This window comes from Juglans microcarpa x Juglans regia, chromosome 2D (assembly GCF_004785595.1).
Source record: "Juglans microcarpa x Juglans regia isolate MS1-56 chromosome 2D, Jm3101_v1.0, whole genome shotgun sequence".
Lineage (NCBI taxonomy): Eukaryota > Viridiplantae > Streptophyta > Magnoliopsida > Fagales > Juglandaceae > Juglans > Juglans microcarpa x Juglans regia.
This window is the reverse complement of record NC_054596.1, coordinates 20,215,031-20,239,863: the sequence shown is the minus strand read 5'-3', so window position 1 is coordinate 20,239,863 and position 24,833 is coordinate 20,215,031. Positions and strand designations below refer to the sequence as shown.

The window sequence follows — 24,833 nt, the reverse complement described above, 5'->3', positions numbered from 1 at the left end:
TATCTTGACCAGGTATGCATTTAAGCTTTCAACCTTCCATTGTTTAACGGTTAGAAGGTAAGCCATAGGCCACCTTCTCCTCTTGCTCACCATGAATTGCATCGAAAACTGTTTGGCAAGTTCTTCAAACTATCGTTGGAGCCTGTTGTAAGGCTCCGAACCATCCTCTTTCCACCCTTTTAAGGTCAAGGGGAAGGCCTGACAGGCGATCTCTCTGAGGAAATAGTGGAGAGTCATATGAGCCTTGAAAATTTTCAAATATTTGAACTTTGGTGGGAGTGACACCATCATTATCTCGGTGATGTAAGGTACGTTTGTGCCGTTGAGTAGAGTGTCAATAGAGGAGGACACACCTATCTTCCTGGCCATTTCCTTATATTTTTCAATGAGATTTCGTAGATCTTGGTGCATCTTCCTTTTCTCCTCGTCGTCGAGGTTCGTTTTGCCTGTGTTTTGCAATTTTGTGTAGTTTCTTTTAGCATGGCTCGCTGCAGCGTTCTCTACACTTTTCTACCTAAGAGCCTCATTCTCCCGCTAGAGGCACTCCATTTTCAGAGTCATCCGGTTCAATCTCTCTTTCATCTCCACAAATCTTCCTTCCATCACGTCACCTACTCGAACACTTGTTGTTTGATTGTGGATTACTAGGGAGGTGTTGTTGCAAGCATATGAAAAGCATGTTGAGATGTAGAAAAAATTGATCTCACAGACGGCGCCAAGGGTTGTGGACGTGTTTCATAACACTGACAATGTCTTCCAGTAACCTGCAATTAGAAAGTAGGAGGGGCTAGGTGTGTCTAGGGACACCTCTGATGCCTAAGTGAATATGTATTCTGGGGAGTATTTCAAGTATATCAAGTTTAGAAGTTACCTCAAGCGTGTTCTTTGACCTTCATTTATAGGAGCTGTTGAGGGGTGAGAGAGGCTATCCTCGTGGTTCAGCTTTATTTGATCTTCATTGAGATCCGGCTTGTTAGGGCTCTAAATCAATCGTTATGCCAGAGGTGTTAATACCTCGAGCGTGTATTGCTCCAATCATTATTCTTTCCATTACGTAATTAATTAGTAATTAATGATGATTGAAATTGAATTCTGCATTGGTGAATTATGGCGGGAGGCCCCTTCTTTGTGGATCGCTAGCCTTGGACTCTCTATCCCACGGACCCTTCTCAATTGTGGGTTCGGCCCATCTTTATGAGGGTCAATTCGGCCCTTTAGTTTTTATTCGAATGAGAGCCCAAACAGGGATGCGAGAACATCCTGATAGAAAGCTCTACTATTTTGAGTAGTGAGAAAGTTTTCAAAATTCGATCAAATCGATCGAGATTAAGGTAATGTGAATGTGAAGTAAACTAGGAATGATGGTGATCGAGATGCAGTTGGTAATGACTATGAAACTTAGTGCTCAATAAAAGAATGAGTAGGGCTAAATCCACATATTATATAACCTAGTACCGAAGCCTGAGTTGGATTTCGGCAATATTATGGAGTTCAGCAATAGATAAAGAGTGGAGAGAGGGAAGAAAAAAAAAACTAATTTTATTGGACTGAGCAATAGAAAAGTGCAGAGAGAGATAGAAAGAACTTATTTTATTGGGTTGATAATCGACAGTAGAAAACAAATTTATATGGATACAGTGGTAGTTCCATCTATTTTTATCTTTGATTTGGATAATCCAATGCATCAGCTATATTTTAACAGCCTATATAATTTAAAGAATCCACTACCAATGAATGCTCTTATTGAGCACGCGTAAGGCAATGGGTGATGGTTGGGCATAGAAAAGACGCTAAAATCTAAATTTATTTGAGGTGGTGCATGTCGGCCACATGCTAGGCAATAGGTGGGCGAAGATGGTGAGTCGCTTCCAATGATAGGGTGGGACTGTAAGTTGAAGGACCTAAATAGCTTTCTTACCATCTCCTAAGTCAAGTTGAGTTTGGGGGTGGGGTTTTGGTAGTGGTAATTGTTTTGAAGGAGGCCTGGGGCTTGGGAGAGGGAACAAGAATGGGGAAAGCGCAGTACCAATGGAAAAGTAGAAGATAACTGTCCATGAATAAGCAGCCAACCCAAAAAAAAAAAATACTGGTTGATTGGTAAGGGGCTGGCTTTAGTGGTGGGGATTAAGATCTTCAAACAAAGAATAATTCCAGTATGCCGTCTAATTTATACCATTCACTTGATGTTACATGACTTATTAAAAAGTTAAAAATACAAATATAAAAAGGTAGAGGGAGTCTATTTGGCCCGGTTTGGTTACACAGACCAAACCATCTTATCTCATATAATTATTATAATTTTTCTAAACTTTCACACAAAATATAATAAATAATTCAATTTTTTCAAATCTCACAATCAAATTAATATTAAAAAAATATATTCTAATAATATTTATTTAATTTTCATCTTATCTCATCTCATCTATGTAATTAAATGAGACGTCTTCTTACTTTTATGTTTTCGAGTTCTATTTTGTTTTGAATGTGTATATATATAATTAAAAGCAAGAAAAGAATATAAAAGTGAGGAGAACGTGGAAACAAGACACACATGACAGGCTTACATCCACCACGGTGTTGTGTTTCCAATTTTAGTTGAGTTTTTATTGAGGATAATAGCACTCAAAATAGTTAATCTATTTTTAATTTATATACAAAATGGTTAATAATATGTGAAAAAAGTATCACCATTGGATCATCATGTATAATATGCTGCAAATATTGTTTATTATATCTTTCTTTCTTCCCCGCTCCCTCATTTTTTCATATTCTTACACTATTTTCTTTTTAATGTGGAGAAAAAATATTCATGATAATACCTTTATAAAAAAATATATAGGACGTAAATATTTTTTTTTATAAAAAGCATAAAATAATAAAATATTTATATGATATAGAAAAATAATAGATAAATTATTATAAAATAAATTGTAAAAGACATTTATATTCACAAATATCTCATTTATTATTCGAGGGAGTCCGAGTTTGCTCATTAGCTATTTTGGTCAAGAAAATTATTTTATATAATATCTTATAACTTTATTTCCAAATTTTTAAATATTTTATTTCTACATATCTATAAAGGATTTAATGAGCATGTATAGTATAAGAAAAATGATTTCTTGTTATCTTTTTAATTAATCTAAAATAACAGTATAAAAATAATAAATACGAAATCATTTGAATTTATACAAATTTATTTGAGTTGAGCCAAACTTTATATGAGTTATATTGATTAATAATCGATCATGATTTTTGAATTCGCAAGCAATTCTAATGAATGAGTCTATCTCAAGTTTAGCCGAACTGATCTTATAAGCAACTAATGAAGCAAAATTGTTTATTTACATTGAGAACTATTATAGATATAAAAAGATTATATAAAAGTAAACCTACAAACTGATATGATTTCATGGGACCTGTTATATCTATTTTATAATAAAAGTAACTTTACAATCTGACATACCACATTAGTTTGTGGATTTTTTTTGTATAATCTTTTTGTATCTAAAATATTTCTCTTTTACAAAATTACACTTGTGTTATAGTGATTTTTTACATTTAGATAATTTTTTATTATTTTTTCTTTTTTTTAAAATATATTTCTCACATATTACGTTTTTTCAAAGGAATAAAGAAATAATAAAAAATACTCTAAATGAGGTAGAATACATTTCTAAATTCAACGTAACATAACTTTTAAATATGGAAAATGCTAGTTTGCTCTGTGCATTTTGTTTATTTTTATTTTTTAAAATATTTTAAAAAGTTACAATTAGAGAATTTGTATATGTTTTCAAAAAAACTAGAGAATGACTTTGCGGTCATAAATGTTAGATATATAAATGATATTTGTAGGACCCTTTAAATTTCTAATATATTATATAAATGTTAGATAAATCTTTGATAATGCTCAGACCCGAAATTTCAATATTTTACAGCTTTGTGACGGTGAGGTGTCCATTCTCTTATATTAAACATATATATATAGTTATCAGTATATTTGAGAAATAATATTTATAGTTATAAAATGCGTAAATATCGTATATTTTTTTTAAAAAAATAAATAAATATGAAACATACATAAAAATAATTAATTTTTAATAATAAATCTCAATTCTCTTAAAATGAGCGCTGAACAACCAGAAAATTTATAGATGATTAGCTTTCTCCGGAAAATGAATTTTAATTTTGTAAAACTATTCTCTATTTCATAAAAAACTGTAAAATAATTGTAAAAAATTTATAAACTTGTTATTTTTCTTAAATAATTAGAAGATTGAAACTTAAAATAATAACTCGTTTGGTTAAGTAGTTTAGATGAGATGAGATTAGATATTTTATTGAAATTTGAATAAAATATTATTTTAATATTAATTTTATTTTAAAATTTAAAAAAATTAAATTGTTAATTATATCTTTTGTGTAAATTTTAAAAAATTGTAATAATTATAAGTGACTTTTGTTTTTAAAATCCACGCAGAGTCGATTGTTTTTAATTGAAAAACGGTTTTCTTAACTGAGAAGTTCTGAATCGTCTGATGAATGATTGTTATAAAACTAAAATCTAAAACATAACGTAATTTACAAAATAAGTACAAAAAAAAAAAAAATAATAATAATAAAAATAATTTTATAATATAACATATTTAATTACGTTATTGTATAATTATGCACGCGCCACATGCGTTCACAACCTTTTTACTGCTTTAATTTTCATAGAATACAAACACCCCAAGGAAATCCGTACTTCCTAACGATTTCCCTTGCTCTCATTCTTCTTACTAATCAACCCCCAAAACACCCTGACTTCTCCTATTCAGATCTCGTTGCTTTTGTCTCGTTTCAATTCTAATCTCCAGTTCCCGTACAATGAGTCGCTACGATTCCAATCCTTTCGACGAGGAGGTCAATCCCTTCGCGGTGAGTTCTACACCCACACATACAGATTTTGGTTGGTTTTTTGAATTTGTGGAACTGGGGATGTAATGGGCCCATGGATTCGTTGGTTTTTGTTGTTGGATTGCTGATCTCGATATGGTAGTTAGATCTGCTTTTGGTATTACATTTCCATGGCGGGTTAGAATTTTAGAATTCTTTAATCGCAATGTGGTTCGCGTAAGTATTTTTAACCTGTATTTTCCTTCTTCAATAATCTAACTTTTTTTTTTACAAGTAAATAATTTAACTCTCTCTATTTGGTTGACGAGAAATTCGAGAAAATGAGAAGAAGCACTGTTTTGGATCTTGTGAGCTATGTTTTCTGATTTCATTTTTCTTTGTTTATTATTTTCAGATTTGTTTTAATTTTTCAAATGGTTTGAGTGGTTAAAATGATTTACTTGTCCAATTTCTCTATGGCGATATGTTGTTTGTTACTTATGATTTTGTACTCAATCACTTAAAATGTTTAAGAATATATTATAGTCTGTCCACGGACATGTGCATGAGACGTTGGCCTTTGCCTAAGAAAGACAGACGGAATGTTTACTATTATAATTAAGCAAATTGAAATGCGTGAAGTTAATAGCAGAAAATATGGGGATTACATGGAGTGGGAATGGCCTACTGAGATGTTTATACTCCCATTATTTTGAATACCCTTGGAGATTGTTCCGGTGGCCCGTAGACGGTAAAATATTTTGCCTTACTTAATTGTTACAGAGTTTTCATGTTCCATGTACTCTTTGGCTGTACTTTATATCATCACTTTGTTTTCCGTATTTCTTCCTCTTTTGATATGACCCAGAGACTGTGAACTTCTTTTGATATCATAGGATTCGGCAGGTCGAGGGAAAGGATCAGGCCAATCAAACTATGGTGGAGGTGCATTTTATATGCCAGTAAGTTTGCCCCCTTCCTTTCCTGATACCTTTACTTTAACAAAAGTCTTTTTATTTTTTTGGTTTCTTTTTCTTTCTTTTGGTGTCAAGTAATGCAGAAGAGGCATCTTTGGTGTGAATTATTTTCATAGAGGCAGCATTGTTCATTGTTTTTGGAATATTTTGCTGTGTTTGGTCTAGAGGCATGGATGGATTGATTATTAGATTGATGAGTTCCCAGTACTAAAGAATTGGAAATGTTGATTTTTATGTTTCAAGAAATCTGTTTCCATTGTTTGAATCGATTCATTGAAGTTTTTATATTCACGTCGTAGAATTGAATTGTGAACTATTGAGGCCTGTAAAAAATACCAGACTGACCTAAACAAAGCCATAATAGACTTCAAAGCTGTTATAGATCGAAGCTCTTTATTCATGAGCACCTAAGATGTTAGCTGCTGTTGATGTATTCATTTACGAAGACTTAGAGGGTATCTGAATTCTTTTATTTTAACTTATCTGATGTACCCTAACTGTTACTGGTAAGACCCTAAGCAACACTTGGTTCTTGTTCTTCTGTTTGTTTATTTATGCTTAATCTTTCTAGACAGTGACACTGTCTGCATTACCTGTTTAGATTGTTTGCTTCATGCTATAGTTTTTGGGAGAGCATTCTTTAAGAGTTATGGTCATATTTTGTGGGATTTTTACCAGTCATTTTCTATTCATGCATCATCATGTTGTATTGAGTTGATTGTGCCTTCACGTTTTACTGACTCCATATAGATTCTTATGAAATTATTCTCTTGACATTTTTAGAATCCTGGAAGTGTTCCTCCTGCAACTTCAAGGCTTTCACCCCTCCCACATGAACCTTATGACCGTGGTGCTACAATTGATATTCCTCTTGATAATGCAAAGGTAGATTGCAGTGCTCAAAATGTTGAATTGAGATCCTCTAGAGTTCTTGACCTAACTCTAGTAAAGAAAAATAGACACATGAGGTGGGATCCATAGCATTTATTGAGCATTTAATGATGCCTGAGAAATTCACTCGACTAGTTATAAATGCTGTGGGGTCCATTTTATGTGCCTATCTATCTCTCACTTTTGGCCTTAAGAGTTTGGTCAAGAACCCCCGGAGATCCAAATCCCAAAATGTTCAATTAGAAAGTATGTCTTGCTGCCTATGAAAAAAGAAAAAGAATCTCTGGCTATCTGAGTGTTCTGGTTGAGTAAATATTTCCTTTTTTTTTCTTTTGAATTTATTTCCCATTTAACTCAGGATTTGAAATCAAAGGAGAAGGAACTCCAGGCTAAAGAAACTGAGTTGAAAAGGAGAGAACAGGTAGTTTCTCTTACAAGTACATATTTTAGCTTCTGAACATGGATTTGTAGATTACATAACTGATGCTTTTAGTCAAAATTTATAGACCATTCTTTATATGAATGGTACAACAAAAATTGGTATCTTCATTACATTAGCTAAAACTTATTTGTTCCTATAACATTACGGGTGTGTTAACTTAAGTGTGCGTATTAGCCAATTCTTTTCTACTAGGAAAAGTGGATGTTAATTGTAACTGCAGGCAGGGAAGGATATTTTTTTTTTTTTTTTGATCGGTAAAGAAGATTTTATTGATCGTAAGAATAGGCAAAAGCCCAAGTACACGGGTCATATACAAGAGCAATGCCTAGGAGTAATGTTCTTGTGACACAATAAATTCATGAATGGGCATGCTATTAAAATCAATTACAATCGACCATTGGAACAAAGTGTTAAAAAAGCAAGTTCAAAGTTCATCCAATGACTGCTTACGATCTTCAAAGCTTTTCTCTTTCCTCTCGCTCCAAAGACACACCATAGGTAGATCGGAACCATCTTCCAAATTGTGGCAATTTGAGAAGGGCCTTGGAGACTTCTACATGAAGCTAAGAGGTCGATTACCCTTCTTGGCATCACCCAAGCTACACCCACCCTAGCAAAAAAGTCATTCTACAAAGTTGTGGCAATCTAACAATATATTAGTAGATGATCAACGGATTCTCCGCTCTTTTTACACAAATAACACCAATCCAAGACTGATTCAGTGTTTCCTTAGGTTGTCGGTAGTGAGAATCTTCCCTAAAGAAGCTGTCCATACAAAAAAGGATGCCTTTAAGGGGACCTTTGTCTTCTAAATACTCTGTAACTCTTCCATGTGAATGGGTTTGCATTATAGATGGATTGGTAGAAGTAGCATACTGTGAACTTCCCTTTCGCCGAGGGGCACCAAAAAAGCTTCCCCCCCCCCCCCCCCCCCCCCCCCCCCCCCCCCCCCCCCCCCATAGGAACATAATAGACCACTACTTTATTAACTCACTTGGGTCAATCAGATACTTATACTCAAAACATTGTCTTTTATTGTTTCTCCTTAAATATTATCTTAACATCATTTGCCATCTCCATGTTATATACAAACACATACATATGATGGTCTATACATAAATTTGTTTCACTCTGCTGTGTTTTTTGTTGAACCTAAATATGAATTTATACTTTATATGTTGAGTGCAGCCTTCATTAGTTGGGTAATTTCATGAGCTTGCATAAATAAGCTGTAGTTATTTGGTAATAACGTATCAACTCTCATATGATGCTTTGCAGGAATTAAAGCGGAGGGAAGATGCTATAGCAAGAGGTATTCCACTTTTCACATGCAGTTGAAAGGATCAATGGATGCACTTTGCCAATTTTTCATCTAAATTTAAAATCAAAGTTATTTCTTTTGTTTTTCTAAGTAAGAAATATTACTTTGCCAATTTTCCATGTAAATTTACTTATCAAAAAAGTTATTTTTTTTTTGCAGCTGGAATTGTTATAGAGGAGAAAAACTGGCCCCCATATTTTCCTATTATCCATCATGACATTGCAAATGAAATACCTGTCCATCTACAAAGAATTCAGTACGTTGCCTTCACAACATATTTGGGTATGTTTGCTAAAGATCCTATCTCTTGGCATTTGGATTCAGCATTTCAACAGCTGTATACTCCTTTCTGGCATATCTTAGATACTCATCTCACTTTTCTTTGCAAAAAGACGTAGTTTTAGCCTTCAATTTGATGTTAAAATGTTCTAGATTTCTCGGTAAACACAAAAAATCGAGCTTATTATTATAAAAGATGTAAAACCACTTGTTGGAGTATACTACTTGAAAGTTTAACCTGTGGAAAGGAAGATTTGCCTTGTTCCTTCTGATGAAGATTGGTACCCTATCAGTACATATAATGAACGAGGAGAATACCATCCAGATTCCATTTTCTTCTTTACACCCCCACGCCTGGTGGTCTTTAATCCATGATCCCATCTTCCACTTTCTTTCTACCAGGTGAAAAGCTGTTATTTGAGCTAGAATTTATCTGCATCAAAATTTCAGTTTAAAGACCTTTTTAAGTCTTATATTTAAAGAATCTGGTAGCATTGTGAAATAGCCTGTGTAAATCCTAATAACTTTAAATGAGTTTGATATTCCGTAAGTGCTGAATACCATACTCTAAAATTCTACAGAACAGGAGGCCCCTATCTCCTAACATTTAGTGTAGCTTTGCTAATACAAGCAGTGCCATGTTTTCTATAATACCTGGAGATAAACATTTCTATGAATAGTCATTAATTTTCTGATTATGAAGGGATATTTTCTGATTTGTTGAATCAAGATGTATTAAAATAAGATGTATTCCCTATTAATTTTGTTTTGGGATACCTATAAAAAAAATAAGATGTATTCCCTCGTATTCTTCAGTTGGTTAGGGCAGATCTTAGTGCCTTAATTTTTTTTAACTATGTTTTTATATAAAAAATGATTTGATAAAAATTGTCAAAATGCTCTCTTTTTACGTTAACCACGCCTCAGAAAAAAGTAAAAAACTGACCAAGTTTATGAACTTTGTAATGTTTGCAGGTTTGGTTTTGTGTCTTTTGTGGAATATCGTTGCAGTTACCACGGCTTGGATAAAAGGCGAAGGTCCGTTTTGCATTTTTATTGCAGGCCAATAATCATAATTCTTAGAAATAAAAGTCTTGGATGATTCTCTCTTGAGCTTGTCTTCTCTTGTAGGGCCGACAATTTGGTTTCTTGCTATCATATACTTCATATCAGGGGTTCCTGGAGCTTATGTGTTGTGGTACCGCCCTCTTTATCGTGCTATGAGGTACTCTTTTGTCTTGTTCGACTTAAATTGTTTTTTTCCCACCACTAGGAAATCTGTAAGTGAGACTTCTGGCTTATTTTTGAGGCTCACGAAATATTGAGTTCTGATTGTTATGTATTTCGCTGGGACGGGTGCCACCAGTTTGGAGCTTCAAAATGTCATCTTATCAGAGAAGTTTACATTTTGGGAAAGTATGGAAAGAATGTGAAATGCTTGGGGAGATTAATGCATGAAAAGTAATGCTGGACAAATACTTTTTGTTTTATAAGTAAAAGAAAAACTTTATTAGTAGAAAAATGCATAGTCCAAGTACACAGGAAGCATACACAGAATACGCTTAAAGTATTTTATTCATCATAAGAATGGGTAAGAGCCCAAGTATTTTTTTTATCAGTAAATAATAGTTTTGTTGATAATAGAAAATAGGCACAGTCAATTACACAGGTGTATACAAGAGCAGCACCTATGCTTGATGGGCTAGGAATACAAGGAATTCATGAATATTTATGTCATTTATTACAATCAACTGATGAAATAAACTATTAAAGAAAAACATTCTAAGCTCGTCCATTGACCACTCGCGATCTTCAAAGCTTCCATTATTTTTCCTCCGAAGGCACCACACAGACAAGTGTGGATCATCTTTCAAATTGCTACAATTTGTGAGTTACTATGAATGCCTCTCCAAGTTGCTAGAAACTCCACCACTCTTCTTGGCATTTCAGGACGTATGCAGGAGCATCATCTATGCATGCTAGTTTAGAATGCTGGACGAATGAATTATTACTGTTAACATTTGTAATGCATTTATGGGCACAGGAAGGAATTTTTTTAACTCTCTCTCTCTTCCCCCTCACATCTATCCATATTTCTCCTTGTGTGTCAATGAAGAAAGAATGTGAGATACAAAAAAGCATGTTCCCAATTTTAGTTTTTTCATTCACTAGGCTGACAAACAATAGACTGCCGTACTATAAATCACGATAATCAGCGTTTCAATGTGCGTTGAGTCTGCTTACATACATGCCACCCTGGTTGCCAAGTATGAGTTGGGCGCTTTAACCATTCAGCCATAACGCTAAGTGGGGATCCTCGTACATGGTGAATAACGTAACAATATGGAGAAGAGCCAAAACAAAATGGTCCATGTACTCAAAAAAGAGGGGATGTTGCCTACTAGTACAAGTATCAATACTTAGGCTAATATTGTAGGGTGCCTTGTAAAAGTTGTCAATATGTAATGTTGAATAATAGACATTTACTTTGATATTGGATGTATTAATGTATGTATTGACATGATGTTGTGACATGTCCATTGTGAGGCATCTGACGCTTGTCCTTCGCTGGCGACTGGTAGTATTCTGCTGTTTTTCCGTTACTTCCTCCGTTTACTTCACGCGACCTGAGCCTTTTCATTAGCCATCATTACAGACGTGTTCGATGGACTTCGGCGACTCCGTTATCTCAGTTAAGGGGTTCTGTTTTTACCAACCTGGTGCGCCTTTGGGCTCTGTTTTTCCCAACCTGATAACTCCAGCCACTTTCGTGCACTGCTTTTACTCGACAGAATGATGCATTTCAGCATGGGATGCCCCTGCATTTGAAGTCGAAGGGTTGATCAATATGGGTCAGCTAGTGCGCTTTTGGGTGGAATCAAAGGCTTTTGAGCTTTTGCCAGAATCATGGAGATCGTCATTAAAAATTGTGGAGAGGAGTAGAAGGGTGTGGAGATTTGTAGTGATGGGTCGCAGTGGTCTATAATGGTTGACGGCTATGATAGAAGTAGTATTACAAGCGGGAAAAAATTTGGACTTCACAAAACACTTGCGCGAAGGCAGCAGAACATTCATAGCTCAAAGATGCTCAAATAAGCATGGTAGGTTTTTAACTGTCACCGAATATGGTGGAGGAGGCCGGTGGAGTGTTGTAGCCATTCCTGAAGGGTATGAAGGTCTGGGTTAGGAGAAATTTGCTGCGGAATTATGCAGAGCTGCAGCTTTTTGCTGATGGGTCAAAGAAGGAAAACCAAAAGAAGAATGAGAATAACAACTTGGAGGTGAATCATAAAGACCCAAGTACATCCACGGTGGTGAGACGATCATATGTGGCAGCTTTGAAGACCGGTCATGATTCGGGGTTCATAGTGAGGGGAATGATGTAAGTGGTTTGCAGATCACGCCTCAGAACCAGCTTGTCGCGATGCATAATTCTTTAAAGGAGATGGAAACCCAACTTGTCGAATTGAAGGCAGTGATAACTTTTTTATCTATGAAAATAGACCTGCTTTCAACTGGAGGCAACAGGGTTGTAAAGAACAAGACTAGGATAGGCTCGAATCCTTTAAACTCAGATAAAGGAAAACAGAAAATCGGATTCGGCCTTGTTCCTATAACCAGATCCATAAGAGTATGGCGGGTCAAAAGGAAGTATGGGTTATTTGAAGTGGGTTCTAGTCGGGTATCGGCGTAGAGACATCTGTAATAGAATGTCATTCGCCCCAGGTGACTTTTGTACCCGAAGAAACTATGGCTCCCTCATCGGAGTTGAAGGAAAATGGTATTATACCATTGGTGAAGGGACCCGCTGAAGTTGCATATAAAGGGTCACCAGAGGTGAAGGGACTTGATGTCATACCATTGGAGATAACCAATGGAGTTGTTGAGGAGGTACATGATTTGAACATGGATTTGGCGTTGGTGCCTTGCCTAGAGTCGGGAGTGCAGTTGGATACTGTGTCTGGGGATATTGTGGCTCCCTTGGTCTCTCTTCCTCCAATAGCAGATTGGATTCTGCCTAAAGTTAACAAGATTCAGCAATTCGTAGGAATTTCACATGGAGGATGTGAAGACCAATTTAAAGAATTAATTAATGCGATCGAGGCAAGCCACTCTCTTGAAACCAAATCAAGTTTCAAGAAAAGCAGGGAGTTACAGTGTCTTTTTTCGACAATCAACTACGACGCTAAGGGTGGTAGCTCAACTAGAGGGAAGTCTAAAGGGAGGGCATTGTGAAGATGGGAAACAAGGGGTTGCGGTCAGGCTTGGTGTATTTTGGATTGTTTTTCACGGGCTTTTTGGGTTATTAGGGGTTTTCTATTATGGGCAAGGTGTTCTCTTGTATACATCAGTGTACTTGGTTACTCTTTTTGATATATATATATATTTACTTATAAAAAAAAAAAAAAATGTAGGTGGTTCATATCATTGGGGATGTTATTTCTAGTCGTACTTTTTAATTCTATAGCAATCCTATTGTGATTCAACAGCACTTTACTTAGCAGGAAGTGACTGAAATAAATAGCACAGATGGTTCTTTGTCTTTGACTGCTGCATCCTTGATTATATGAAATTTTGTATTGTTTGTTCTGACCTACAATGTTCTCTTCTAAATTTGTGTTCCATCTCCAGGACTGATAGTGCTCTGAAGTTTGGTTGGTTTTTCTTGTCTTATGTGGTAAGTTCATTAATCATTTATGTTCTTTAGATTCCTTTCTGCATAGAAGATGTATTGAGATTTCTTAATTCTGTTTTTCTCCGTGCAGATACATATTGCCTTCTGCATCTTTGCTGCAGTTGCTCCTCCAATTATTTTCAAAGGGAAATCTCTCACGTAAGATTTCTTTTACAGTTACATTCAAGGGTCTTTTTATGCTGCATAGTAGGTGGTTTTAAAGTAAGAAAAAGGTAGCAGGTTTATAGTTTTTCCATTGGTTTGTTCTTTTTCAAATAGGTAACAAAGATATGGATGAAGTGGGGGAATGACTTACTATTATTATCTCCTGCTTACGATTGTCGATATGCGTACTTTGCATGATTAAAGGATTTTTTGGTTGATTAAAAAATTGGCAGAAGTTCCTCGACTGTTTTTACCTGTTTTACCAGTTTGTTTGCTGATATTAGTAACCAAAATTTTCTTTTTAGTAATTTTTTTCCTGGGAAGAGCGGAGCAGAGGTTATGTTTTATCATGTTTCTTACGAAACAGTTAGCCATGTATAATTCAATGTATCTCCTAGTGCATAATCAATTATTTCCTTCTGTACTCTGACGCTGATGTTTGTATGGTGTGTTCCCGCGGACAGAGGTATTTTGCCTGCAATTGACGTGTTAAGCGGTCATGCCTTGGTTGGGGTAAGTTTTAAATTTTGTTATTCAACTTAGCAAAAAACACTTTTGTTATTCTATAATGACTTGGATCTACTTCAGCAACAATAAATTTCTTTTCTGCTACGTAGTAGTGGCTGTAATAGTCTTTCGGATAAGAGAAGTACTAGGTCTATAAGGAGAATTGCAAAAAACTACCTTACGTCAGATTTACTTTACTTGGCTTGATGTGGCACATTAATTTTACTTTACAAGTGTTTTACAACCTAATGTATTACATCAAAACATGTCAATCTGGAAGGTAGTTTCTTATAATTCTTTTGGTGATCAAGCATTTCCCTTTGAATAATGAATTTTGACAAAGTATACCTTAATATTACTATCTTAGTCGATGTCATGTTATTGGTGAGGCAGAGTAGGCCTAATTTTAAATGTTGCCAACTGTAAGAGGACAATGGACAAGGAGGTGAACTGTTCTGTATGCATGTTAATGGTTTGATGTTGATGGTTACTTCTGACCTTGCTTTTGTTCTTGCAGATATTCTACCTTGTTGGATTTGCCTTGTTCTGCATAGAATCATTACTAAGTATCTGGGTTATTCAGGTTTAACAACTCTTGACCCGAACTCGCATTATAGTTGGGGTTAGCATCATTTTGGTTTCTGAGGCTATCTTATTTGTTCCAACCTGCAGCAAGTATACATGTATTTCCGGGGCAGTGGCAAGGCTGCTGAGATGAGGCGCGAGGCGGCAAGAGGGACCATGATGGCAGCACTATAACATGGCACATATTGAACTGAGATGCTACTTGTGATTGGATTTCGGCTGATTTGCCTGAAGAGTTGATTTCTTGATTCGTTCACTCACCCGTTTCGGCCTGCTCTGCAGAAATACCTCTGGGTGCTTTTCCTTCTGTATTTTGTTACAAATAGGATGAATTAGAATTTACTGCTGCACTTTGGGTCCGGCGGGATGAGATATCCCCACCTCACCCACCATCCTCTGCCACGTACTTTTGATTTGGGAAATTGAGATAGTAGATTTTGTTCATGGTAGCATTGCATCTTATCAGACATTGACGGACCTCAAATGAATTAGACATTTAGTTTATCCCTTTTGCGTTTCTTAATGAAATTCTTATTAATTAAAAAAAAAAATTATATCAAGTCTTGTCTTGCTGTTTAACTTCTTGTACTTAAAAGGGAACCATGGATGAAATCCGATGGGGCCTATTTTGCGTATTGCCAAAAAAAAAGGTTTTGGGATGGAATAAGAACAAAAACTTGCTAAATACTTATTTTAAAAACAGCTTCGGGAAAACGTACTCGACAATGTTTTGCTGATCCATGTTCACGTGAAGTGAATTTAAAAGCAGATAACAAATTTATAGTGACCATTTCCTCTAAAATCAGTACTTAAAGCCCATCCAACATAAAGCAACTAAGCAAAATTAAATAACATTTGCTACCGAATCAATGAGCTCTTGTTTTGTGACGAGAAAATTAACAAGAAAATAATGTTCAAAAGACAAAAGGCCGAATTTTTATACCGAATCAACAAGTGATGAACGACGTCATTGTCGCAAAATGATTGAATCACCAGAATATTAACAGTACAAATATACTTTTGAAAAATATTTTAATTGCAAAGACATGGCAAAAATAAAAGATTAATATTACTCATCATTTCAATTCTCATCATCTTATGATGTGGTATTAGATGATAGAGATTATTTATTATATTTTACTTGTAAACCTATTATCTAATGTCACATCATAAAATAATGAAAAAATGACGAAAAAATAGATAGCGAATACATTTACTCAAAATAAAACTAAATTAGATTGTAAACGTAAAATATTTGGAAGCGAGCTACAATCTGCGCATCAGATTCTCTCTATTGAAGTTCCGTTCCAAAAATACCCACAATCCTTTTCGTTTTCCCCTTCGATTTTTCCACTTTTGGGAGTCTCAAAACTGAGCTGTGACGGCGACGGGGCGAAGACAGATTTGTATCTGCGCGAGGGACATGAAATTGGAACGGACACTTTACTTCAAACTGGTTTTTAATGTAAAAGTCCTCAAAAGACAAACCTAGTACATATACTTGGTTACTGAGAAACAAGATTCCAGGTGCCGAGAAACTCAAAAATACCCGACTGTAACAATCTTCTCCTGTCTTACCTTTTCTTCTGAGAGCCAAACCTCACAATACATGCGAATAACCTCCAATCCTTAAAGAAAAAAAAAAAAGACCAGATGCTGCTGCTCCACAGTTACAGCTACAGTTCTAACTCCAGAGAATTTACTCAAGAAAGTCTCCACAACTCGATGCATAACCTAAGCCTGCTTCCAAACCTTCATTCTCCTTTCAAAACTAGGGCTTTTCTAGGGTTTAACGTACACGACCCTCGCTTAGCAAAAAGACAGCAACGCCCTTTGCACCATGTTGTACCCTCTCACCAGGCCCTTGATACTATGGTAAGTTCACATGCCCACCAACAGAATCTGGGGGTATCTAGGGTTCTACTGGGGTTTAAGCTTCAGTGCCATTCTAGAGCATTAGCTCCCCCAGCACAAAGTTCTTCACTCAATGGTAGGAAAAAGAAGTATGGAGGTGTATTGCCTTCGATTTTAAGGTCATTGGATTCTGAAAATGACATCGAAAAGACCCTTAATTCCTATGGTGGGAATTTGAATCCAAAAGAACAGACTGTTATTCTCAAAGAACAGATCAGATGGGAAAGAGTAATCAGGGTTTTTGAATGGTTCAAGTCGCAGAAAGCGTATGTGCCCAATGTAATTCACTATAATGTTGTGCTTCGAGCATTGGGTAGAGCTCAGAAATGGGATGAGTTGAGGCTTTGTTGGATTGAAATGGCAAACAAGGGCATTTTGCCAACGAATAATACATATGGGATGCTCGTCGATGTGTATGGGAAAGCTGGGCTTGTGAAAGAATCGCTTTTGTGGATTAAGCATATGAGACAGAGGGGACTTTTTCCGGATGAAGTTACGATGAATACGGTTGTTCGGGTGTTAAAGGATGCAAAAGAGTTTGATAGGGCTGATAGGTTTTATAGAGATTGGTGTGTTGGGCGGGTTGAGTTGGATGATCTTGATTTGGATTCTATAGTTGAATCTGTAGATGGGGGCTCTGCACTTATTAGTATTAAGCATTTTTTGTCAACTGAACTTTTCAAGACGGGTGGGAGAATTTCTGCTCCAAAAGTTAGGAGTGCTTATGATGTGGAGAATTCTGTTCGGAAGCCAAGACTTACATCCACATATAACACCTTGATTGATTTGTATGGAAAGGCTGGGCGACTTAAAGATGCAGCTGATGTGTTTGCTGAAATGTTGAAGTCTGGGGTGGCAATGGATACCATTACTTTTAACACTATGATCTTTACTTGTGGAAGCCATGGAAATTTGTCAGAGGCAGAACTTTTGCTTACTAAGATGGAAGAAAGGGGCATATGTCCTGACACTAAAACTTTTAACATCTTTCTTTCTATGTATGCTGATGCTGGGCAGATTGATGCAGCTCTCCAGTGTTACAGGAAGATTAGAGAGGTAGGCCTTTTCCCTGATAGTGTTACACACAGAGCTGTGCTTCATATATTATGTGAGAGAAATATGGTTCAAGATGTGGAGACCGTGCTTTTGGAAATGGAGAGATCTGGCTTGCGTGTTGATGAGCATTCTATTCCTGGTGTTGTTAAAATGTATATCAATGAAGGATTGCTTGATCAGGCAAAATCCACTTTTGAAAAGAGTCAATCAAATGGTGGGTTGTCATCAAAGACGCGTGGAGCAATTATAGATGCTTATGCTGAAAAGGGTCTTTGGGCTGAAGCTGAGGCCGTGTTCTTTTGTAAGAGAGATTTGATAGGACAGAAGAAGGACGTTTTGGAATACAATGTCATGGTCAAAGCTTATGGAAAGGCAAAGCTTTATGATAAGGCCCTCTCTCTCTTCAAGGACATGAAAAATTATGGCACATGGCCAGACGAGTGCACCTATAATTCTCTCATTCAAATGTTTGCTGGAGGTGATCTCGTGGAGCAAGCAAGGGAACTGTTAGCGGAAATGCAGGCAATGGCCTTGAAACCTCATTGTTCAACCTTCTCTGCTGTTATTGCATGCTACGCTCGTCTTGGACAACTTTCTGATGCTGTTGGTGTCTACCAAGAAATGGTAAGAGTAGGAGTACCTTCAAATGAAGTGGTGTATGGATCTCTAATCAATGGATTTGCGGAGTCTGGTAGAGTTGAAGATGCTCTACAATACTTCTGCCAGATGGAAGAATCTGGGATTTTGGTAAATCAAGTAGTGTTGACATCCCTGATTAAGGCTTATGGTAAGGTGGGGAATCTGGAAGGAGCAAAAGCAATCTATGAGAGGATAAAGGATTTGGAGAGCGGTCCAGATATCATCGCGTCAAACAGTATGATCAACCTCTATGCAGATTTAGGGATGGTTTTCGAGGCCAAATTGCTTTTTGAAGATTTGAGGGACAAGGGTTGGGCAGATGGGGTTTCATTTGCAACGATGATGTTCCTTTACAAGAACTTGGGCATGTTCGATGAAGCTATTGATGTTGCAGAGGAGATGAAAGAGTCAGGTTTACTAAGGGACTGTACTTCATATAATAAGGTAATGGCTTGTTATGCCACTAATGGGCAGTTACGTGAGTGTGGTGAATTGTTGCATGAGATGATAACTCGGAAGCTCTTGCCCGATACTGGGACCTTTAAAGTATTATTCACTGTATTGAAGAAGGGAGGTTTTCCGATTGAAGCAGTAACACAGCTAGAGTTATCTTACCAGGAAGGAAAACCTTATGCTCGACAAGCTGTCATCACCTCACTTTTCTCTTTAGTGGGTATGCATGCTTTTGCAATTGAGTCCTGCGAAATCTTAGCAAAAGCTGATGTGGTTCTTGATTCTTCTGTCTACAATGCTGCTATATACGCTTATGGGGTATTTGGGGAAATTGACAAGGCTTTGAACATATTCATGAAAATGCAGGATGAGGACCTGGAACCCGACCTTGTAACATTTATAAATCTGGTAGGTTGTTATGGAAAAGCTGGTATGCTTGGGGTGTGAACCGGATTTACAGCCAACTAAAATTTGGAGAGATTGAGCCCAGTGAATCCTTGTTTAAGGCGATAATTGATGCATATAAAAATGCCAACAGACATGACCTTGCTAATTTGGTTAACCAAGAGATGAGGTTTGTTTCCGGCTCCCAACTATCATCTGAGTCTATAACCGAAGATGAGTCAGATGGCTTGCAACAAGCATCTGATTCTGAAACCATAGATGAATATGATGAAATTTATTCAGGTCTTTAGAATCCACAATTATTGTAGGTTCAAAGTGGGAGGCTCCCTTTGGTGGACACTGTACAGAAGCAGCATTTTGCAAACTTTGAAGATTGTGTGTTCATATTCAGAAAAGGAATATAGCACGTTAGTGGATTGATGAAAGATTGTATCGAACAAGGTTCTGTTTTTGAACGAGATATGTAAATCTGGGGATAGTCCCTTGTAAAACTTTATGAACTTTGCAATATGTAAATACCAAGTTTTGCCACTTCTCCTCTTGCTTGTGCAATGCTGTTAAATAACGGCTCTGATGCCTTTGTTTTTCCTGCCCATACCTTCACGTTATTATCATCATGCTATCCTTTCTATCCCTGTGCCATTTCTGTGAAAAATATATGTAGGATGATTTTAGGCATACCCCTTAAGAATCTGCAGTACCCTGGAGTGAGTAGAAAGTACCTCCACAGGCGAATGATTCATGTGGGGCCAAAAACCCATGACTTCCTGGAACACGAGGATATAGTTTCTACAATGTCGATTAATGTTCTTTCAATTTTGAAGTCCACATTGTAAGTAATGTTGGACAGCGCACTGTTCTTGAAAATCTTATGAAATAAACAAACAAAAACATGGACAAATAAACGCGAAATTAATATTGTCCACCCCGAACATAACAACAATCTATATCCTCAAAACTTTTCCTCCATCGAAGTCTCTATCTCTTCAGTTTTTTCTTTTTATTTATATTTTCCCTGAAACTTTGAAGTTACGCGACTTTGTCAAGGTGTGCTTTTACATATAGAGGATGTTCACAAAGATAAATTTATTTCCTCATAGGCAGGTAAAGGATTTCGTTTTTACCACAGCATTTTAACACTATTCAGGCTGTACAAAGAATCATGGAAAAAGTAATGATATCATCACCTTCCCCAGAAAATGATATTAGAATAAACTTGAACATTTTTGTTGATTAATAAGGGCATGAAAGATACAAATACGCATTTAAACTTGTATGAGAAATATAAAAAATGACATTGATTGCAATAGACAAAAATGGATGATTCATTGACAAAATTGAAGGATTAAATCTGATGTAGTTTTAGATGCCACAAAGTCAGCTAACCGGCGTCTTGTCCTTCCATGAGTTTCACAATAAGATCATCCAGATATATCTAACAGTGAATTGAATGTGAAATTCTAGTCTCAAAGGCTCACTAAACCATTCAGAAGAAATTAAGCCATAATCCCACCATAATCCCAACTTCTCAAAATACCGAAAGATGAGCGTCCTACTTTTTTTCTCACCGCAGAAAGTTAAGCATGCAGGTCTGCAATTGCTCCCATAGTTACCAAGTTTCATCTTCCACGTATCTTGTGTTATTCTGGCTTATCCGATAGCACTCTGTGAGGGAAGGTGAAAGGAAAATCCCTTCTGTTTGATCAAGGCCATTCCATCAGCCTTGAACATGAAACACAAAACCTCATTTCTTCTTACCATCACACAAACTCCCCCGCACTAGAAGAATTATTATTTCCAGGAATAATGAAACTACCCGCGTCAAGATGAGAACTCAAGTTTCTGTTACTTTCAATCCAGCTCCTACCTACCATCTTTTTAACCCCTCTATTTTCCATCAACCTCCTAATCTCCAAGGCATCATTCCATCGTCCTATTGCTCTGTAAACATTAGCTAGAAGAACATAACTCAAGTGGTAGTCAGGTTCCAATTCGATCATTTTCTTAGCAATGCGCTCTGCAGTTATGGAGTTCATACATGTAGTGCAAGCACCGAGAAGTACTGCCCAAAGAGATGAATCATTTTTAAATTCTGCATTCTCTATCAAATTTTCAGCTTCTTCAAGTAGGCCAGCACGGCCTAGAAGGTCAACCATGCAATTATAGTGCTCAATTCCAGCTTTAATCCCATATTCCTCGGTCATTAAGATAAAATATTTTCTTCCTTGATCAACCAAACCTGTATGGCTACAAGCAAAGAGAACCCCAATAAAACTAATGTAATCAGGCTTTATTCCGTCCTTAATCATCTCATAAAAAATTCTAAGAGCTTCCTCACCTTTTCCATTTTGAGCAAACCCACAAATCATTGAGTTCCAAGTTATCAAATTTTTCACTGGCATCTGCATGAAAATCCTAAATGCAAAACTGATACAACCACATTTAGCATAAAGACCAACTAAGGCTGATTCTACAATGACATCCCTCCAGCCACCCCTTTTCATATACTGGCAATGTACTTCTTTCCCTAGTCTTACTGCTGCCAAACCTGCACATGCACGAAGGACAGTTCCAAAACAGTAAAGATCAACCTCTTCCATTTCCCTAAATAGTTTAATGACAGATTCAAAGTCTGAATTTTGACAGTATACTCCAAGCAATGCAGACCAAGAAACTGAATTCCTTTTGGGCATCCTATCAAAAACAAGCCGAGATTCATCTACTGACCCACATTTTCCATACATGTCCACAAGGCTGCTCTCAACAACCACATTTCCACAAAGTCCAGAAGTAATAACCTTAGCATGCAGCTCTTTACCTTGCTTTAACCTCCCTAAATTACCACAAGCAGTCAAAACAGTCCCACACGTAAATTCATCAGGGGACAGCCCATGATTTCTATGCATCGCATAAAAGAAACTCATGGCCTCCACAAACAAATCATTTCTTGTATATGCCGAAATAAGCGACGTCCAACATATAGCATCCGGTTCAGGCAACTGATCAAATAGCAGGTGTGCATCTCCCGATTCATAGTTCCTCCCATACATGTCAATCAAAGCACTAGAAATGACATAATTCGAATCAAACCCACATCTCACAACCATCCCATGAAAGCACCTCCCGAGCCTCAAATATCCAAGTTCTGAACAGGCCTTGATCGTTGCAGATATAGTGAACCCATTTGGCTCAACCCCGAATTGCAACATCTTCGAGAAAAACTCAAGCGAGTCCCAAGGTTTTCCAGCCCGAACATACCCCGATATTATAGAGGTCCAAGATATCACATCCTTAACAAATAGACCATCAAAAACTCTCCGAGTCTCCGAAAAATCACGACCTAATTTAAAATAAAGAGCAAGTAAGCTATTTCCGACGAAACGGTCGGTCTCGAGGCCGGACTTAACAACATGGGCATGGATTTGGAGGCCATGGTTGAAAGAAAGTACTTTAGTACACGTTTGTAGGAGTGAAGCATACAGGACTGGTTTGACCGAGATGTCGCCGTAATTTGTGGAGTTTAGGAGTCGAAGCGCATCGGGAAGCGCTCCGAGCTTGCACAGATAGAGGATTTGGGATTCTTTGAACGATGTGGTTTTGGGATTGAGAGGAGTGAGAGAGCTGCAATGCCGTTTGAAGAAGAAGGAGAGCTTCATCAACAAAAGAAATTATCGCAAGAGTGAGGGAAAAGGGACGGTAAACTGTTTTTTGAAAATTTGACTGTTAGGAAAGTTAGTTGGGTATATCTATAGGGTTATTATCCACCACATTTTTATTGTTAATCTCTTTTAACTTTTTTAAAGAGAATTCAAAGGATGATAACACATGAAATTGAATGAGGACATTGTTAATGCATGAAAAATAGCATAATAGGCCGAAAGGGGAGAAAACTTTGTTCCCAACTGGCTAAGATGATTTGGGCCTCAATCGGTGCGGTCTGGTGCCCCTGGTAGTGGTCTGGTGCAGCCGTATGGTGTTGGCACATACATCCATGGTAGTTTATAGAAAATAAATGCAATTAAAGTAAGAGATTAAGACACATAGATTTACGTGGTTCGGCATAATGTCTACATCTACGGTTGTTTGGGGAGGAGAAATTCACTATAATATGCTTGTTTACAGTCTCTCATAGTCTTTCATTTCTCACTGTACAATTGAGGTCTTAATAAGAGCAGGAAAGCTGGGAGTACTTATCTGGAGGAAGCTTTATTTGTTCATTCGGAGATTATTTAGCGCACCGGAAACTCGTCATTCTCCCACCTTCAGCTTAGAAAGTGAATCGAATCCCAGTGAAGATGCCATTATTAATGCATGAAAAATCGCACAACAGCCCGGAAGAGGAGATATAGTAGTTTTCAGCCCACTGAGATGATTCAGACCTCAGTTAGTGTGGTTTGGTGCTCCCGACAGTGGTCCTGTGCGACTGTATGGTGTCGGTGCGTACATTCATGGTGGTCTATAGAAAAAAAAATGCAATGAAAGTAAGAGATGGAAACACAGAGATTTATGTGATTCTGCATGATGCCTACGTCTACAGTCATTTGGGGAGGAGAAACTTACTATAATATACTTGTTTACAGTCTCTCATAGCCTCTTATTTCTCACTGTACAATGGAGGTCTTACATATACTTGCTGGAGAAGACCCCATCACTGGAGCTCCCCTTCGAGAGGTTGAAGAAGAAGTCGAAGTAGAAGTCGTCTGGCCGCTTGCTTTTTATCTAACCCTCTTCTCGCGTGTGCCTCGGTAGTGGTGAGGGATGTTCGCTTTCCGTGTCTGACCACCTCTCATTTTCCCACTTTCTCTTGAAACCCCCCTTTAGCTCCTCACACCTTCACTCATTTGTCCCTTCTTATTCCCATTTCCCGTTTCTCTCTTGTCTTCTAATGGTGGCCTGGTGGGCTGGGCTTGGAAATTTTATCATTTTCAGTTGCCCGCGATTATTAGGAGCAATTTGTCCCAACAAAGACATTGAGAATCTTTAAGATAAAATATGCAACAGAGGTTGCCCTTAGAAATCTGTAAGAAAATAAATTTCGGAAGCAGGTCATTGGTTTTCTGTTCTGCTTGCATTAAGCGATAAGCACTTCTGAGGGCGAGATCAGGCAGGAGGTGTGCTCGACCAGGTAAGACGACGTGGCGGGAGGCATATTCAACCATGGAGCTCAGACGCGGTGAGAGGCATATTCAGCCGCGGAGCTTGGACGTGGCGGGAGATGCACTTGACTGCATAAGATGTGAGCGCAGAGCTCGGATGTGGTGGGAGGTGTACTCAACCACGGAGCTCGGACCTGGAGGGAGGTATATTCGACCACGGAGCTTGGACGTGGCGGGAGGTGTACTCAACTGCCTATGATGCGTAGTACGACAATGCGTCTGCATGTATGTATGTCGTTATTGAAAAGTGTATGTTCGTCTGACATTTTCATTTTTGATTTACTGTTAGTGTCAAAATTTGTGTGAAGTAACCCACACAAAGTGATTAGAGGGCCTGTTGACCCCCTGGGTCCATCTTAGGTGGTTGTTGAGCCCGTCGACTCATTGCCAAAGGTGACCCGCGCAAGGCTGTTGTGGAGCTCAGAGGCCTGTTAACTTCGAAGGCTCGTTCCCAGAGGTAACCCGCCCAAGGCAGCTGTGGAGCTCG

General features: G+C 37.4%; 3 protein-coding genes across 3 annotated transcripts; 2 read left to right on the top strand and 1 right to left on the bottom strand.

The window, feature by feature from the left end:
* Positions 1-4,675: 4,675 nt before the first annotated feature.
* Positions 4,676-15,280, top strand: LOC121250294 (secretory carrier-associated membrane protein 1-like). The gene is made up of 13 exons (XM_041149384.1): positions 4,676-4,923; positions 5,778-5,843; positions 6,642-6,743; positions 7,108-7,170; positions 8,470-8,503; positions 8,672-8,794; positions 9,767-9,829; positions 9,923-10,016; positions 13,424-13,469; positions 13,558-13,625; positions 14,096-14,144; positions 14,656-14,721; positions 14,811-15,280. Exons 1-13 carry the CDS (start codon positions 4,873-4,875, stop codon positions 14,895-14,897), a joined length of 912 nt encoding a protein of 303 aa, XP_041005318.1. The 5' UTR covers positions 4,676-4,872; the 3' UTR covers positions 14,898-15,280.
* Positions 15,281-15,973: 693 nt separating this feature from the next.
* Positions 15,974-19,742, top strand: LOC121250782 (pentatricopeptide repeat-containing protein At1g73710). Its single transcript, XM_041149995.1, is given in 3 exon segments — positions 15,974-16,250; positions 16,372-19,221; positions 19,224-19,742. Coding segments are annotated over 2 exon segments (3,102 nt in total). The 5' UTR covers positions 15,974-16,250; positions 16,372-16,376; the 3' UTR covers positions 19,481-19,742.
* A 592-nt stretch (positions 19,743-20,334) lies between these two features.
* On the bottom strand, positions 20,335-22,994 carry LOC121251237 (pentatricopeptide repeat-containing protein At1g03540). The gene has a single exon (XM_041150600.1). It carries the CDS (start codon positions 22,844-22,846, stop codon positions 20,951-20,953), a length of 1,896 nt encoding a protein of 631 aa, XP_041006534.1. The 5' UTR covers positions 22,847-22,994; the 3' UTR covers positions 20,335-20,950.
* Positions 22,995-24,833: the final 1,839 nt, after the last annotated feature.